At 43.9% G+C, this 19,147-nt stretch overlaps 1 protein-coding gene across 3 annotated transcripts in view; it reads right to left on the bottom strand.

Moving 5' to 3' along the window:
* FNDC3B (fibronectin type III domain containing 3B) overlaps window positions 1-19,147 on the bottom strand; it is a 339,261-nt gene that overhangs the window by 48,034 nt on the left and 272,080 nt on the right. For all 3 annotated transcript variants that reach the window (XM_064585312.1, XM_045869995.3, XM_045870000.3), the window contains exons 12-16: window positions 9,029-9,153; window positions 7,635-7,809; window positions 5,668-5,754; window positions 4,166-4,304; window positions 1,918-1,989 (exon numbers count right to left, since the gene is read on the bottom strand). In XM_064585312.1, coding sequence (XP_064441382.1) covers window positions 1,918-1,989; window positions 4,166-4,304; window positions 5,668-5,754; window positions 7,635-7,809; window positions 9,029-9,153 — 598 coding nt within the window. The remainder of the gene's footprint in view (window positions 1-1,917; window positions 1,990-4,165; window positions 4,305-5,667; window positions 5,755-7,634; window positions 7,810-9,028; window positions 9,154-19,147) is intronic.

The raw sequence follows: 19,147 nt of genomic DNA on the forward strand, positions 1-19,147 counted from the left end.
GCAGGCTAGACTACTTAACACCACCATTATTACATTTGCTGACTAGGAGGTTTGGATGCTGGAAATAACACAAAATCTGTAGTGGGCACGGGGAAGGGGTGGGCAACAAGCGGCAACAGAGGGCAATGTCAAGCAAGCTGTGAACCGGTCGTGGCAGGGGAGGAGGCCTCGGGGGCCAGCCGGGTATGGGGAAGACTGCTGGGCAGTCTGGGACACGCCGAAGAGTCTCTCCTGCTCTCATCTGCTGGGAGGTCACGGTAAGTGGAATCCTCCTGTTACAGATGGTGTCCTTTGGGGGCAAAACCTGCTGTCTTCATGGACCTCATTTAAAAGACAGACATGGCTGCGAGGGTGACAAATTAAAGATGAAGCACTCAGTGTGACCTAGTTATCTGACCACTTCTGGGGGTTAAAGAAAGCAAGTGGGGCCGCCCGAGGGATCCGGTGCTTGGTGAGGGCACGCACCCTCACAAATCCCAGTGGCTGGATGTTCTCCCTCCTCTCTGTCGCTCTCCCCAGTGGCTCTGCTGCCAGGTGACTATTTCACAGAAGGCTTTTCTCCATGAGGTTGTTTTAGGGAAAATAGTTTTACCCTATCCCATGATATTTTACTCAAGTAACCTTCAAGTAACCTTCCCCCAGCTCCTTGGGAGGATGGATTTCCCATGAAGTCACAGCACCAGGGCCAAGGGTGGGGGTATCAGAAAGCATTATTCTCACACTGCTGGTTAAAAACCCATGAAGGGGCAAATGGGAATGGGAACGACAGAAAAGGTTCAATTAAGCACCCACTTTATGTGCTGGCAGAACTGTTCACCTTAAGTAGAGAATGGCATCTACTTTTGATTTGGTATCAGTGGTCAAGAGAGCCACAGAAATTCAAAACATACTTAGGTTTTCACAAGGAGGCACCGCATATACCTGACTTCTCTCCTAGGGAGGTTTTCTAATGTAAAAAACTAAACCAAATTTTTAGGCCAGAATATAATTTTATGTCCATCAGCACAGCTGTGCCCATCTCAAAACATTCTCATGTTTTTAGTTTAAAAGAGAAGCTGATTGACATGAAAACCAAAGTACTCCAGGTGGCTACTGAGGTACAGAATAAAAGACAAGCACACACCTGCGCTGCCTGTCTGTAGAAGTCACTGTTAACGCTCTTTCTTTTCTTTTTTTCTTTGCCATATGCCTTAAATCACTTTTTTTTTTTTAATGAGTGGTTAAAGGGATTATCAGAGTGGTAAGATATGTCATTTTTAAAGTTCTGATGACTATACTTTTTTCTACTAAAGCCTTATGAATTTTATTAGAAAAAAAGAGCTAAGAATTTTTTAAAAGGCGCTATTTAAGGAATTCGGTCTCTAACATTGTACTACTCTAATCCACATAGTGTGACAGGTGATGAATAATCTGACTCAGATGTCACAAAGACGGAAAGACATTTGCTAAACTTGACGTAAAAGTGTGATACCGTCACTAACTCACGATACTATGTTTTGTTTGCTATCACTGTACATGGGAATTTGTAGATTATCGCACTCATTTGCTGTCTCCACCTTATCCTTCCTGCTGATTGCTTCTGACAGTCTTCTGCTTGTAAGAATTTCCAGAAAAAAGGTGCCAAGAAAGGGGACGAAAATGTAATTATTCTATTAATTAGGACCACTGGTTTAAAGCAATGATGTGGAAAATTTAAAAACATGATAAAAATGTACCTTTTAAGCATACTCTGATCCCTGATGCTGCGTGTAAAAGAGAAAACTATAAATGTGTGGTTAAGGTTGATCTGTTGTAATAGCACTATCATGAGAATTAATGGCTGCTCACTATGCCCCACTATGGCTACACAGATGTTTATCATATTAGATAAGAGGGGTTGCTCCTGGATTTGAGTAAAATGATTTCCCAAAACATCACCTTCAGAATTTCCATCAGTAATCTCCAGCAAGTACTTGAGTATTTCTGAACCACCACTGTCCTTTGGAGGATCTGGAAAGTAAGCAAATGCCTTATTAGTTATGAAAGGGCATCGATTTTTATCGGCAAGTATCATTAGAACACAGAAAGTCATGTAACATCATAACTGCCTTAATTCTGGATTTAAGTAAAAGGTAAAATCATTACTGTATTATTCTTGAAAAGCAAAAGAAACAAAAACATCAAGAAACCCAGCATGTGATCAGATTATTCAAAGTTCTAGAGCTAGAAATTTCAAAGTGTTATTTGGTGAAACATGAGCCAAATTCAAAATATGAATGGATTTTTCTAAGAGTTAAGTTAAAATAAATCTACTTTGACAATTCTGAAGCCTATTCTTCAATATTTAGTAATTTTTATATAAGATGAAATACATATTTCTTTTATTATTTTATTCTGTACTTCACTTAGGTTACCAGTGACCAGATTCTTTTGAGATGGAGAGGGAAGGAAAGAAAAGTGCAAAATTTACTGACAAGATAAATAAAACATCAGAATGTAATAATCTGTTCCATCGTAGTTTGCCACTAAGCATACTGTATATCCCAAGTGAACCTGATATGCAGCCAAGTTGTGGATCACTAAGAACGTGCACCAAAGAGGTGGTTTGAGGAAGGGGTGTGGACTTTGGGTATTTACTCCACTGCTAACTCTGTGCCTGCAAGAGTTTTCTTTTCTGAGCAGAAAAATACCTTGCATTGTAATTTTGCAAGACTGTGCAGAATTTACCTCTACTGTCAGTCTGTCACTTCTGTATTTTGGATATAGATTTAGGAACTTTTCTTCCCTTCCTTCACTTGGTATTTCCATTAATGTATACACATTTCAGTAAGAAGATATTTAAAACAATAGTAATGAAGTTAGATATTATAGCATATAGCTAATAAAAATAAACATTTAGTATTTACGGGATTTTCTAGGATTTTCTGAGAAAAAAGCTTTACAATCTGCAAAAAGCACACCTAGATTTTTAGTTTCTCTTAATCATATCCATCTACCACGGAAACAGATATCCTAATAATTCTGCCTCAAAATTATTAGGTAACTTGATAGTTTTATGTCTTGATGGTTGATCCTCCAATAACAGTTTAATAATAATTTATTTTTTTTTAAAATATTTAAGTAATCACTACACCCCACCTGGGGCTCGAACTCATGACCCCAAGATCAGGAGTCGTATGCTCTTCCCCCTGAGCCAGTGGGAGAGCCCCAAAGGTTTAATATGTTAAGTTCCCTTTACATTACCTGGCTGCCAGGTAAAATCTTATTTTAAATTTCTCCTTTTATTTTTTGCCTTTCAGGTAGCTATTATGACACATTAGTGATAATTATATACATCATAATAGTTTTACATATAATTGCAAATGTTTATCAACATTCTAATGGCATTCTTTTCTTTTAAGTTTTATTCATTTGAGAGAAAGAGAGCGGGCGCCCAAGTGTACATGGGGGAGGGGCAGAAGGAGGGGGAGAGAGAAACTCAAGCGGACTCTATGCTGAGCACAGGGCCCAATGCCGGGCTCAATCTCACGACCCTGAGATTACGACCTGAGCCGAAACCAAGAGTGGGAGGCTTAACCAACAACTGTGCTACCCAGGTGCCCCTCCAATGGCCTTCATTTCTTTGAAATAATCCATGCTGCAGAGGTAAGCCACAATATCCTTCCACTCCATACCTCCCAAACACCACATAATAACTTCAATATGAAAAATTACTGAAGTTCAAGACTTCTGGTTACATACAACAACAAAAACTAAAGTTTTCCTAGTTCTTAACTTGAACATTCTGTACATCAAAATTTACTTATGATGACATACCTAAAGTCTGAAATTTATTTTCAGCATTAATTTTATAAATCAATTTTTTACCTTAAATATCACTACCATTTGGTAAGGGCAAGCTACTGAAGAATGAATATATATTCAGAGATTACTACATTCAAATCAATAATATATTAAAAAGTATAGGAGGAAAAATACAGGACAAATCATGAAGTAAAATGCTCTTAAAATTGTCCATTTTACCAGTTGGTGGAATTCTCTGAATGTTTCTCATTCATATATTCCAAATCTGTAAAACTCCCACAAATAATACCTTTTATTTCCTACTTTGGTTTGTCACTCCTGAAGTTAATCAGTTTTTAAAAATCTGTCAAAAATAAGCAACAGCACCAGTAGCAAAACATACCCCATTTGACACTAAAGCCGTGAGATGTAACTGGTCCTTTAATGAGGGGTCTTGTGGGAGGCCCAGGCCGGTCAGGGCTTGTCGTACACACCAGAACTTCACTTGGACAACTCTTCCCTTCCACATTAGAAGCAGTCAGCTACAATACAACCGAAAAAATATTAACACGCTTTAGGTACAGGTATTAAAGAAATGGGAACATTTGAAAAAAAAAAAAAGATGTTATTGATTTGAAAGAGCACGCAAGAGAGAACGTAGAGGGAGAGGGACAGCCGACTCCTGCTGAGCAGGGAGCCCAGTGAGGGACTGATCCCAGGACCCTGAGATCATGACCTGAGCCGAAGGCAGACACTTAACCGGCTGAGCCCCCCAGAAGCCTCGAAATGGGAACTTTTGAACATGGCAAGATCAAGGCATCTGTAAACTCACACAGACAGACACACACATACATTGTCTCTCTCTCAATCTCAAACAACTGATTTACAAGTGTTTCCTTCATGAGGTACTTATTTTCCATATAGCTAGCTACGAACAATTAAAAATAAAACAATATAGGTGGGTTTTAGTGAAAGACATTTTTACCCTTTCAAGAAGGCATAAAACAAAACCAGTATGTTACCTCCTGGTTCTTACTGTTTTGCAGAAGGAAAATATGGGGAGGGGAAAACAGGTAAAAAATACCCTTATTTATTTAAGAGGAGGGCAATGCCACCTTGTGGAGAAATGCTAGCAGCATCCCTATGTTCTCAGAGCCGGCTCCGAACAACAAGCATTTGTGAAAAATCAGAAACTGTCATTTTCCTCCAACAGTCACACTCTTCACTTGATAATCTGACAGCTATTTACTGAATGACCACTAAGCGTGTCAAACACCATTTGTCCCCCAAATAAGAGAAGGAAGGGAAGACTCAGAAGACGAGCTTCTCTCGTCCTAGCAGAGCGCACAGCGCTGTGCACATATCAACAGCCCACCGCCTGGCTTTTCCTCTTTAACGGCTGCGAAGCTCCGTTTTTCCTTACAGCGCAGAGTCCCATGGTGACATGAAGGGTGGTGGGTTGTGACCAAAGCAATGCCTAAGTAGTGAGGGAGTGGGTAATGGAAGAGAAAAATAAAAACAGCTGAGGAAAAAAACGGGCAGAAGAGCAAAGGCAGAGGCAGAGTGAAAGGGAGATCGAATTAGAAGCAGAAACATGGAAGGGCAAGGTGTGAAGCGCGGGGGAAGACAGGTGCACTGAGCATTCGGTTTGGGTGCTCCCGGCTGAGGGCTCCCGGCCACGCCGGTATGCGAGTTGTTCCAGCACAGGACAACCGTTTCCTCTCTCAAAACCGGGTTTTAAAATTAAAGTACGGTGTGCCTTTTAAGAAGTGTTACTTTAAAAATGTAAAGTGCGGTGAACCTTAAAAATCTTTTAACCTATGGAGTCCATTTGAAATGGTAAATGGGTAAAACATGAAACGGCTGCTTTTTTAAGCAGTTCAGGTACCGAAATGACTGACTCACCCTGAATTTATACTGTGTGCTTCTTTTGAGATTTTTCACAGTACAGGTTAAGTCCTCTCCAGTGTATTTTGGGTGGAAAAGGTTATCCTGCAAAGGCAAAGCCAGAAAGAAACATCAGTATCATAAAGTCTGGGCATTATTAAATACTTTTGTGTTTAGGATTTTTCTATTGCCTCTTTCTATCACCACCAGTGGCCAGAGGTCTGGCAGGGATGACAAAAAAGAGTATCAGAGTCCACGGTGTTGCGGATGGTGCTCTAGCTCTAAGTAATAATTTAACTTTATCACATTGTAGTTTCTCCTGGGTCTGCTGAACTTTATTGTGAGGCTAATACTAATGTGAATGAGAACAATGCTCTCCCCTTGAGAGAATGCAAACCTGCTCTGAAATAGACACCACCACATGCTTTCCTCACAGAGCAAACTTCTCCTGGGGACTCAATAAGCATTTTAAACAAGGGATTAAACCACCAAGCAGTGCTATGCAACAAAGTGGTATGTACTGTAAAAGAATGTATTTAACGTTTTTCTGAGAAAAGCCTCTTCTTTTGAGGTCTTCACTGTGTAGCGGCAATGTGCTAGGTAAGGAACTGTGGCTGAGGTTTCTGACCACACAGTGTCCTCTTCTGGCCAAGGAAGAAAGGACAGTCTGGATGGGAAAGGCAAGAGGATTAAGTATCCCCCTAAAAGCTGAATGTACAGAATTCATTCATTAGTATTTTCAATCACGCATCGCTCTATCCATCCATCCATCCATCCATCCATCCATCCATCCATCCATCCACGATTACATGAGCACCTTCTAGGCCTCAGGCTTCCTTCCGCGTTCTATGGGCTCAGCATGGCCCAAGAACAGACAAAGCCTTGCCCACCAGAAATTTCCATGCCAGGTGGAGACAGTGATTAAAAAAATAAAACCTATATATAAATACGAAGCATGTCGTGTGGTGTTAAGGGCAACGACAAAGAAAATCATGCGGGGTGAAAGGACAAAGCGGTGGATCTAGTGAGGTGTTCCTCTAGGGCTGTGCCGGTTAAATAAGGCAGCCACGTGGGGCCCTTTAAATTTAAACTAAATGCAATTAAAAATTGAGTTCCTTGCGCCCACAGCCATATTTCAAGTGCTCAATCGTCACGTGTGACTTGGTGCGACCTTCACTGGCTAGCACAAACTACAGATCATTTCCATCATTGTGGAAAGTTCTACGGATAGTGCTGTTTTACACGGTGGTCAGGGAAGGGCTCTCTACAAATCATGTGTGAGAAGGGACCTGACGGAAACGGGGGAAACGAGTCAGAGATGAGTGGAAGGGCCTTCGAGCTATCAGGCACAGAAACTGCAAAGGGCCTGAGGCTAGGGTACATGCTTGTGTGTTCTATGTGACTACAGACGCAGAAACAAGGACATGAAAGAAAAATCCAATAGCACAGGACCTGGTAGGCATTGAAAGGGCTCCAGCTTTTATTCTAGAAGAGAGGAGAAGGCCCAGAGGTAGGAAGGGTTCTAAGCAGAGCACTGACATGATCTGTTTTACTTAACAGATCACCTAGGCTTCCTGTGGAGAACTGACTATAGTATAAGAAGGGTGAAGGGAGGGAAAATACTTAACGAAACTACTGCAAAACTCCAGGGATGGCATAGTGGTGGCTTGCGAAAGGGTAGTAGCCTTAGCTTTTGAGAAATGGCCAGATTTCTGGTTAATTTTTGAAGATAGATTTAAAAGGATTTGCTGACTGATGGGGTCAAGGACAACTCCAGATTTTCTGGCTTCCCCAAACAGAAGGACAGGAATGCCACTCCCTGAGATGGGGAAGACTGTGGGAAGGACAGCCGGTGGTGGTAATGGTAGAAATTAAGGGCCTGGTTTTGAACTTAAGTAGCTAATGTAATTTATGGTGTTCTGTCCGTTATGACGATACTGACTTATACAGAACATATGCAAGGGTATAAAATCTGCAGAGCTTACATTTTCATCCTCCTGGATTTCCAAGGTGTAGGTGACCACTTCCTCAGGTGAACAGCCTTCTGGTTTATTCCACTGCAACGTGACCCATGTGACTCCAGCTCGAACAAGTCTTGGTGCAGAGGGCATCTGAGGAATGTTTCCTAATGTGTAACATACCACCTCTTGGCTATAACCACTACAGAGAGATAAACCCAGTAAGACACACATTTAGGAACATGGGGGGAATCTTGGCATTTTAAAAGAGGAAGGATAAGCCTACCTACTGCCCGACTGGCTCGGGTTGGAAAGTCTGGGGCATGACAGATTCGGCCAATAAAGGAAGGCAAGCATCCTTTATGTGATATTCCCTACCCCAGCTTTCCATTTGCCTGACTGCCTGCTTCAGGCTGCGACTAAGAAAGCACAGCACATTGCAGGACAACAGAGTTAAGGATTTATTTCCCCCTGAAAGCACCCAGCAGAAAGCACAACACTGTGCAATGTCACTAAGCTATGACCCACGGCTACCAAGGAAACTTCAAATCAGTGCAAGCACAAATAATCGTCTGCTGATGAAATACACTGTTTTACAAATATATACGGTGCTATTTTTCAGAAGTTTGTAGGTGCTTCCAATTCACTGACAAACTCTTGAAGCCTTTATCATCATGACTTTTTCTACCGGCAGACTCAAAATGTGCACCGTTATCACGGATGGGGAGAGGGGGCTGTGAAACTTTGTGATGTTCTCGAGGCTGGAAAAAAGCTTGCGGACCAATGATGTGCTGAACCTTTAAGATTTTTCAATAAGCAGTGATGAAAGAGAAAGGATTTTTCCCTTAATCAAGAGTTACCCAGGAAGTACAAATGAAATACGGTCTTTTCAAAGCATCTTTAATCCCCGGACACCTGTTCCGGCCTTTCTTCTGCAGCTCAGAGGCAAGCGGCGGTGCCCTGGCCAGGGTGGGTTTTCACCAATCCTGTGAGGGTCTGCCCAGGGCTTGACAAGAATGCCCCGCCCAGCACCCCTTCCTCTCTATCAGGCAACCTCAAATATAACTGAAAAAGGCCACTGCATGAGTAGTGACGAAAGGAAAAGGCACATGTTCTGAGAAAAAATAAAGCCTCAAGAGGGATTTCCTTCAGAATCTGGACTGCTACCTTCATCTGGGCTTCCAGAGACCCCTCGTGGGCCCTGCCTCACAGCTTGTGAGCCTGCACCGAGGCCGCCCAGCAGCAGTCATCGCCTCGGGAGGCGCCTTCTACCCTCTGATTAGGATTCCCTCTGGGAAAATCTCAAATTGGTTCAGTGTGGAGGCAGGGGATGTCTTCACGCCTTCCAGCCACCACATGAGAGGAAGACACAGAATCACCATGTGAGTGTTTAATAGCAGGAGGGCGAGGGAACGTCATACCTGGTGCCGATATCATTCCGAGCAGCCAACCTGAACGTGTACCCCATCGCTGGACAAAGCTTTGTCAACTTGCAGTGCTTCTGACTCCCAAAGAAGCACTGTCTGAAACCACTGTTTCTTTTCCCCTAAAAGAGAGTGAACAATCGCACAATTTTTTAGAAAATAAGTAAGAAACTGAGAAGGCATTTTGAATAATGGTTTCATTTCCTGGGTTTGGATGAACAGAACCAAGAGAAGGAAAGCTTCTAGGGGAGTGTTTGTTTGCACATGAAGCACTTGACAATGCAACGTCATCCTTAACATAAGGGCTCTGTGGGCGCCTGGGTGGCTTAGTTCATTAAGCGTCTGCCTTCGGCTCAGGTCATGATCCCGGGGTCCTGGGATCAAGCCTTGCGTCGGGCTCCCTGGTCAAAAAAGGCAGTCTGCTTCTCCCTCTGCCCTCCTCCCACTCATTCTCTCAATCTCTCTTTCTCTCAAATAAATAAAATCTTTAAAAAAGAAAAAGAAAAATCTGTAACTGAGACAAATCATGCATCGTGCTTGTGGTATTTCTAAAGTGGCTCTGGTTAACAACAACAACAACATCATCAACAAAAAAGTCCTTTCAGTATAAGACAATGCACAATTTCTAAGATCTGCCTCACTTGGATTGGTCAAACTGCCCAGTCTGACCAACCAAGAGTAAGTGTGCAGCCTTATTTTCGGGATTGCCAGTTGTGGAAACGCATCGTACTTCCCGAGCACCTGAGGATCAGTCCAACGAGTTTAGTACGCCAGAGAAAGAAAGCCCTCCCCAGTCTTCTCTCTCCTTTCCCACTTGGCCCCCCAGTCCCTGAACATGTACATGCCTGCAATGGTGAGCTACTTGTTCACGGATCCCTAAATTCTCGTCACATGCCTTTGACTCACCTGGCCCATATCCGCTTCCCTCCTAACAGTGCCTTGGACAGTCAGGGAACTCAATCACTGCTTACAGAGTCGAATGTCCGATAAGCATGAGGAACCTTGGCTGAATTCACCTCTATGTATTATCACCTCTCTTTACAGTTCTTATCAGGCTGGAAATACATTTTTAATGCCTTTCTAGCCTTACATGATGCTTCAGATTCTTTGAAGTAAAAAGAAAACACTCTGGTAGATTGTCTTAATAGACCCATGAGTAAGAAAAAAAACTCACCTGCCCTGTGCCATGCTCAGGCATGGAATCCTCATATCAGTAGTATGGCAGAACAAATATTTCATACCCACCATCCAATGGTGTTTTATCGATGTTCACACAAAGAAAACCACATGCTAACACTGAATGAATCTTAGCATTCTAATCAGACAGGTTGGGCCCAGGGCCTTCAGAAATATGTTTGAAGTTCTCAATTTATTTTATAAAGAAAGATGAAAGCACATTTTTCTCCTAAGCAAATTTAAGCATTTCCTTCCTTTAAGCAGGCCCCCAAAATGCTTACCACTAAAACACATCCCAGGTGAAGTTTAATTAAAAATAAAATAAACACACAACTAGCTTGAAGTCCCACTAGAGCGAACAGATTAAAAACAACCCTGGCACATTCATCCTCAGACTAAATCCATGCCTTCCCCTCCCCACCCTGAGCAAGGTGGTGCCCTTTCCAGGAAGGGAGTGGAAGTCCTATTAATCTTTAAGATTCAAAGTTCATATTATCAAAGTTTCAAAGTACATTCATATGCAAATGGCAAAGCATAACATTTTTCAGCTGCTACTTGGGCAAAGTCACTGAGTGGCTGGCATATCATGCCCTTATGCTTACTTTAACCTTGAGTGTTAAGGTTGCTGCAGACAATTTATTCATAGAAAAACTGTTTATACATACATTTGCATAATTACATCCAGTGTCTGATTATACTCTATGCACGCCCTGGTATGTTTTGTATCCATTTCAAGCTGTCGCGTGATCTACCTTCTTTCCTCTTCTATTTCTGAGCTCAGAGTAAACAGAGCAAGAAAGGCACATCCTGCCACCACGGAAGCCTCATTCCTTCCAAACCCGATGCTGGCTCCCCTTCAATGCCTCATTTTTCCTATTTCTTTGTTTGGTCTCCTTTGCCCATTTCTGGTGCTTAGAACTATAGCCAGTAAATAAAAGTCAGTCTGTTCCTTACTAGGTTGATTTGCTTTAATATGGTAAAAATCGGACTATGGCTGAAATGAGAAAAAAAGAATGGGGAAGATCGATGATGGGGCCTAGACTTTTCTTTTACAGGGCCACAGCACAGGGACTTGCCGAAGAATTGGGGCAGAGGCATTCTGTGACCTTCAAGACATTTTTCCTATGTTGCTAACATTTTTCCCCCTCCTACTTTAGTATCAGGAGCAATTACTAAATAAACTCCAACTTGTTTACATAAAGCACGCCAAATTTTCCATCTTGGAAAATTTGTACCTTCCAAGATGAACTACTCTGTGCATGGTCCTTAATAACATTCAGAAAGACCCAGAGTTGCTGGAACCTTAGAACCGAGTTTTAGAAGCAGTATTTGTGGAGTCTGAAGGGTAAGAGTACACATAGTTCACAGAGTGAAGGAAGTAAGGAAATACTCGCGTACGACATGCAGCTTAATATAAAAGGGATACCTGAGAAGAAAAAAACAACAACACGAATATTGACAAAAGTCCTTGCAGTGCAAAAGTGAACTATAGCTGGGAGGTTAGCAAACGAAGACGGGGAACAGCATGGGGGACGGTGTCACCCTGGTCTTCCGGAACAGACTGTGCCAGGTGCTCGCAGAGCCCTGGGCTTGGGCTCTGGGGCAAGGGCATGTTCAAAGGTACAGCTGATGTGGAGAATTAGTCTGTACACCAAGGAGGAGGCCAGGTTGCAAACAGCATTTGCAAATAAGATATTAGCCGGTTCTTCTTGTTGACAGAAATGAGTAGGGTTTTAAAAAAGAAAAAGAAAGAACGCTTTTGAAGACTGAAGGATTCAGATGAACCGATGGGGGTGGTCATGGAAGTGCTTATCATTGCTTATCAGAAATTAAAGATGCCTGGGCATTACTGTCAGTGAAGTTTTACAGATGGCAAATCCTAACTTCCATATGTTGTCGGTAGCATGGCTCCAAACGACTGAGAGGTTACGACCTCTGGCGGGCACCCCCTTCTAATAAAACCTAAACTACACAGGAGTACTAAGGTATACTAGCTTTCCTTGGAAGCTTACTTTTTCATCAGTTAAGGTCAGCCTTGTGCAAAGTTTCCTACTAAAACACGGTCCCAAGAGAAGTGAGTATCTCTTGACGCTTTTTAGGTCTGCTGCCAATAATCTAGCCAAACACAGGCAACAGGGACACCAGTGGCCCTGGCCTGGTCCTGGTCAGCGACTACTATGAGGCCATGTGTGGTGTGTCACACAGAGGAGAGTAAGAGTAGGGCTCCAACAGCCGAGCTGTTGGCTGGTCTATAAGGGAAGGGCTGGCGCCCGATTCTTTGTACATGGGGAGATCAAGTACGCAGCGTGAGAGCAATTAGGATCAGAACCGCCCTAAGATGAACAACGAAGTCCTGTTCCCCTGAGGAAGGAAAGAAAACTTCACCCCAGTTAGACAAAGAGCAGAAAGGAGGCGTCAAGTCCACACCCTTCATCACTCTGGAACAGATGTAGGCAGTGGGCTGCATTTGACACGAAGTGATCCAACCCCCAGCCGTGTTCTGGCCAAATCTCCGACCGCCAGTGTCCACAAGCCAAAAGGGGCAGAATTTCAGGGCTCCCTGGCTGGTTTCCATTTCAGAATCCTGGGCATGCCCAAATGCTTGCTTCTACAGTACAATTGAGTTCAAGGACAAGATTAATCTTTACTAAATGTGAAGAAATCTTGGGAGTACAAACTCACTGTGTGCTGATTAACTTTAAGGCACTCAATTTCGCATGGGGTGCAGCATCACAAACCTGGGTTCCTTCCCTCTTCAGCTGAGTGTTCCTCTTCTCACTCGACTAGATCCACAGGTCTTGTTAATCTATCATTATCCTAGACGCAGCCCCAGCCCGAGAGCACCAATTCAGCACCCATGGCCCTGACACAAACGGAGCTGTTTTCTGGCCGGGGCGCGGGATGCTTGTCCCCCACTCCTGGTCGCCACTGCTCTCCAGGAAAGCCAGCGAGGTGGCGCATATACAAGGCCCATATCACATCAGCCCTTGCCCAGGTCCCCGCTGCTCAGTTTTGCCTCTACCTCCTCTTTATTACCATGAAATGGAAGCACATTGCATATTATCTATATTCTAGACCCCAGAGGATCAGCTTCCTCTCCATACCCTCTGCCAGCCATACCCTCTGCCTCCCTCCAGGTGAGCAAGCGCCTCTTTTCAGTTTAGACTCACATACCAAAGAGAGGTCCCATCTCTGGGGAGAGTCCCAGCCTTGTTACACTTAAAATCCTTCCAACGCTCACTTTTTAGAAAGGTCACACAGTTGGTCACAAGTCCTAACAATAATCAGAGTCCAGATGTTCTTCTAGGTCCTACAAGGTTCCTGCTAACTTGTCAAGAATGTCAACACTCAGTCATCTCCACCGTTCTGCCGGACCATGGAAGGGCAGGGACAAGAGAAGGAAACACAAGGGAGCAAGTAAAATGTGGACTCCCACGAGGCTCAAGAGCAGAGGCTGACTCACCCTTGGAAAGGTTTTTCTCAAGATGTGTTAATAACCTCAGGGACAAAGATGTCCTCCCCCAACCACTGGGAGGCGTGGGGGAAAGGAAATGCCTCATCAAACATTTCATTCTTTAAAATAAAATTTGGAGATAAATTACAAATGTAAAAGGCTTTCAATATTTTAAGGAACATAGTCTCTATTTTCCCATTTTATCTTCTGCCCTTTTACTATGTACTTAAATATTTTTCCATTTCTTTCTAATCCATAGTTCAAAAAATTTTTAAATTTTATAGCTATTAAATCAAATTATAACATATTTCTTCACTATTTTCTCCCCACCCCGATTAAACATTTTGCTGACTGCCTGTGAGTTACCCAAGGGAAGAGGACACATGCTCCTGCTTTAAAGTATGACACCTGTGGCGGAAATATTGTTCATCTCCTGGGTTCTCTCTCCTTATCACTAAGGGAACAGACAGTGATCTCTTCCAACTGCTAACTGAGAAGAGCAGTGCTTGAGTGCCCCCAAGTCATACTCTGCTGGCTAGCAGAACTGTGCTGGGGGCAAGGATGAGTCCCACCCTACCTACCACTGCATCTCTGGGCGCACGTTGGTCTTCCTTCTCCCTCTTCCCAGAACACTTGGAAGAGTAGCAGGAGTATGAACAAGAGTTATATTGCCTTTCAAAGTCCATGACCTTGTATGTAACAATCCTAGGGCATAGTACTCGAAACAATGTATGTGCTATACAAAGATAAAGGCAAAAAAGATTTTTAATGGTTTCTCATGACTAAGAAAGTCTACAGTCCTTTCCCTTGAATTGGAGTGGGCTTGTGATGTGCTTGTAATGGACAGAATGGAGTGGCAAAAAAGATTTTTAATGGTTTCTCATGACTAAGAAAGTCTACAGTCCTTTCCCTTGAATTGGAGTGGGCTTGTAATGTGTTTGTAATGGACAGAATGGAGTGGAAATGAAGCTGTGTGACTTGCAAGGCTAGGTATGAAGAGGTGATGGAGCTTCTGCCTTTTCCCCAGAACACTCACTGTTCCAATTCTGACTCTCCTGGGGCTGCCATGCTGTGAGAGAGCTGCAGATGAGGTTCTGCCCAAGCCAGCAGTGACCGCTAGACTTGTGAATGAAGACTCTGCCAGAAGATTCCAGCCCCCAGCCAATGAGCCTCCCTGCCCACCTGAAGCTCCAGAAATTGTGGAACACGTATAAGCCATTCTCCCAGTACCCTGGTCCAAATTCCCAACCAAGAATCCAAGAAAGTGACTGTTTTAAGCCATTAAGCGTTGAGGTAATCTATTATACAATATTACACTCATCTATTTTGATGTCCATATATGTTTAATAGTATGACGTTCTTCAGTAAACTTTCACAAATTCCTCTTGTGCTATAAATAGCTAGTAGGTAAGGGAGTGGAAGTGAGCATTCTAGAACCCAAATGTGTAACGTCTGACTGAATAAAGGGTTCTATTTTCTACATGCACTTGGTACATGCCTTTTTTCCTCAAAGCCAACAAAGTAAGGTCTCTGAAGAGATTTTAAGAATTTCTGCAAAAGCTAAAAATGTAACCAGATTCCTACATGATAAAATCAACCAAAACTGTTAGGCAGGGCGATGCAGTTACTTCATCTTACAGAGTTACATTTTAGACTGAAGTAAGATTTTTAGTAATACTATCCCCCAAACTGCAGAGAACTGTGGGAAGATTTTAAAACACAGACACGCAACAGTCTTGTTGACGTCTGGGGATGGTTCTGGTATGACATAACCTAAGGCCACCAGAGTGAGCAAATCAAATAACCTTGCAAAGGACCCTGGGTACGTACTCGGGTTCCCGCCTCTCTGTGCTGTTTATGAACACATGAAGGAATAAAGTTCAGGTGGAGAAATCAATTTATAGGTGGGTCTGCTTATTTAAAAATGGCTATCTAGGGCGCCTGGGTGGCTCAGTTGGTTGAGCGGCTGCCTTCGGCTCAGGTCATGATCCTGGAGTCCCGGGATCGAGTCCCGCATCGGGCTCCCTGCTTGGCGAGGAGCCTGCTTCTCCCTCTGACCCTCCCCCCCTCTCAAGTACTCTCTCTCTCTCTCTCTCATTCTCGCTCTCTAAAATAAATAAATAAATCTTTTAAAAAAATTTAAAAAATAAAAAAATAAAAATAAAAATGGCTATCTAGGTATATAAAAAGTATTTGATCCATTTCATAAAATGCAACTCATTTTTACAGTTAAAAACATGTTTTTTTGTTTTTTTTTTTTTAAAGATTTTATGTATTTGAGAGAGAGAAAGAGACAGAGGGGAAGAGGGAGAAGCAGGCTCCCGGCTGAGCAGGGAGCCCGATGCAGGGCTCAATCCCGGGACCCTGAGATCATGACCTGAGTCAAAGGCAGACGCTTAACCGACTGAGCCACCCAGGAGCCCCAAGTTAAACACATGTTTAAAAGTAACTGTTCATTTGTAAAGCTATGTAACTAAAAGACTGAAAACAGAACTTCTTTTTCAAGTCCGTTTTCCCTCTTCATTAACTTATGTGTCTTCATCAACTTGTCCTCAGTTCTTGGGAAGATGAATCCTCTAAATGGGCTGGTTTCCTACTGAGGAACTTCACACAACCATGGCTGATTCTATACGTATAACTCACACATAATCCAATTAATTCAGGCTATAGTATTTTTCTGCCAAGAGTAATTCTGTAGACTGTGGGGAATGTGGTTGCTTTGGCTAACATTTCCAATTAGCCTGGCACTAACCACCCTGGAAGCTGGTATGCCTAAGGCTGGCACTAAGAGATGAAGTTAGCTGATATTTTCAGTTGCCTTCTAATTAATAAATTGGAAATGATCCTTCCTGTTCCTCTTTATGACAGCTTAATTCCTGGCACAAGGAAATCAGAATGGCCACTGCAAGGGCATTAGAATCCGTGGTGAGCCACCTCCCTCTGGTCATGAGAACTCTCCCTGATGTTTCCTCATCTATGGCCTCTTTCCATTGACCCGCTTCTCTTTCAGGGTCTTTCACAGCCGCGCCCGCTCGCCTTCCGGAGCTGCTCTTACCACGTCTGATAACTGCCTGCTAACTAAGTTACGTGAATTTGGTTATCGGTTGTCATGTGATCGTGGCCCAGGAGCTGCCGGCTGCACACAGGTGCTGAGTGACTCTGGGCCGGGGCACCCTCTGCAATAGCAGAGTTTAACCTGTCAAAAAGGGCAACGATAAATCAAGTAAAAAATAAAGTTGCACTCGCCAACTGAACTCCCGCCAGCCTCAAAGATTTAGTCTGCGAGTACATCTATATTTAGAAGTTGTTCCAGCACTGGCCGACCCTAGGCAACATCAAAGATAAATGTTGGCTTGGGAAATAAAAGAGCATGTATGTGTTCCGCATAACCATGTATAAGAAGGGGTTCCTAACAAGGAGGTGGGGACGCTCCCCATCTGGGTGGATTCAAAGGCTCCTTGTGCCAAACCTCACTCTCCCCTCAGGGATGGCTCTTTCATTTGGAGCGTTCTGGCACAGAGGAACTTTCAAAGGTAAGAAAAGGGGGTGGGATAGTTTGTGTTGCACGTTACTAAATAAATACAGCATGAATTTTATCCTTGGGCACAGCTTTTCTTCTACTAGTGGGAGAGGCTTAGCGCCCTGAAATAGTCAAGGATACTCATCAGGTCCTCGGATTTAAAACCAACCAACATAATGTTCCTACATATCCCTCCAAATATGGAGGATCATCCCATGTCCAGTGCTTTGATCCGACCAGAATGTTGAGACTGGCCCAGTGAAGGGAAAGGAAAGAAGCAAGGGAGTGATTGTAGAAGAGGCTGCCTGTAGGATTTACCATCACCCAAGGCATGGAAGACTCAGCCCATTCACCTAGCCGAGGCCCAAGGCAGTCATCTTCCAGCTGGCATCCAACAAGCACAAAAAACATGAGTTGATAAATTAGGTGCCATGGACCAAGATAGGTATTTGTAATTCTGGAGCAGCCAGAAGCTGCCCACAAAGTCGGTTACCCAAACACATAATAACCCATCCTGCATACATGTGACAAATGACACAAAGCAGGGGTTCAGATGCCTGGGGCTGAGGTCCCCAAAGACAGGGCTCCTTGAACTCAGCTCTCTGCCTTTGGTACCAGAACCCCTCTGAGTTCTTACATCCCTCCTGGTCTACTTCCCTCCAACAGAAGCTGGAGTAGAGGAAGCTGGTCCCCTGGCTCTCTGACACCACCCCTGCCCGTGGCAGTGGAGTTCCCAGAACACGGCTACCCTGCCAGGTCACTGATTCAGCTTAAGACACTCAGGTGAAAGTTGGTTTGTTGACGGACGTGCCCAACGACCCTGGCACCCCATCCTCCCATCTCCGTGAGGGCGTTCCCCAAGAATGACTGAAAGAGCACGTGGGCCTGGCAAGTGGCATCTTCATTTCAGTTGGGCACTGGAGATTGCTTGCAGAATGCTAACCCGCCTTCCCAGTTTTCTCACTGGACCAACGCTCTGCAATCTAAGGCTCAGGCAGCATGGCACCTTGGAGAAAGTGGTGGCCGCATCCTCAGGGAGCTCTCCTCATGCACTGTGGGAGACCCAGTAAGTCACTCTGCCTGCTGAAGCTCCAGCCCCTTCCATGAACGGTTGCTGTCCAACCAGAGAAGCCATGGGCAAATTCCCTCAAGCCAAGAAGCATTCCGAAAGATTACTGATACTAACCATGCAACACCTAAGCTAAAAAGTAATGTTTCGTAAACCAGTTACCAAGCACCTGCTCAGGGGCACTGAGCTAAGCTGGCCCCTCCTAAACTGGTGTCTAAGAAGCGACAATCCACGGCCTGAGGTCAGCTCCACAGGGTTTCAGCAACAGGACTGTTGAGTGCGCTCTGGCTTGCTCATGGGTCCCCAGGGGCTGCATGGGCTCTACCTGCGACTGGCCTTTTCTGCTCTTTCTACTTCAAATTATACTTCCCTTGACTTCTGTGGCATTTATCTCATTCTTAGTCGCCTGTGTTTTACAGCTGTGTTGGCTCATTAGTCACCAGTGCAGCCAGATGTGAAATTCCTATTTGGGAGAGCTGAGTCACATGTGAGAAAGATTCTTGGGAACTGTACTAGTCACATTCCCACAAAGCTATTTCTCTGGTTCTTCCGTATGTTTCCTATATGTCACGTCTGGAAGCCAAGCTAATGGCAAATTAACATCTATACATAGCACAGACATCCGTGTTTGTTTAGTTCAAATGGGAGACGCTAGCCTCGGGCCTCCTCTGTTGAAGTTCCACAGAAGAAAGTCATACAATCCTTCTGCTGGCTGACTTTTCCTACCCCAGACCCTGATATGTACTTAGGTGACATGAAATACTCAGGACACCGCATCTGCTAGTCCCCAGGCTAACCCACTGAACCCCAACCCACCTGGGAGGTGACACACTGATTTGAGGTGGAAAAGCGAAGGCTCAGGGGCTAAGTTACTTGCTTGACTAGTTACAGACAAAG

Source organism: Mirounga angustirostris, unplaced genomic scaffold (assembly GCF_029215605.1).
Source record: "Mirounga angustirostris isolate CCGP_5_RB_7025 unplaced genomic scaffold, mMirAng1.0.hap1 SCAF_1, whole genome shotgun sequence".
NCBI lineage: Eukaryota > Metazoa > Chordata > Mammalia > Carnivora > Phocidae > Mirounga > Mirounga angustirostris.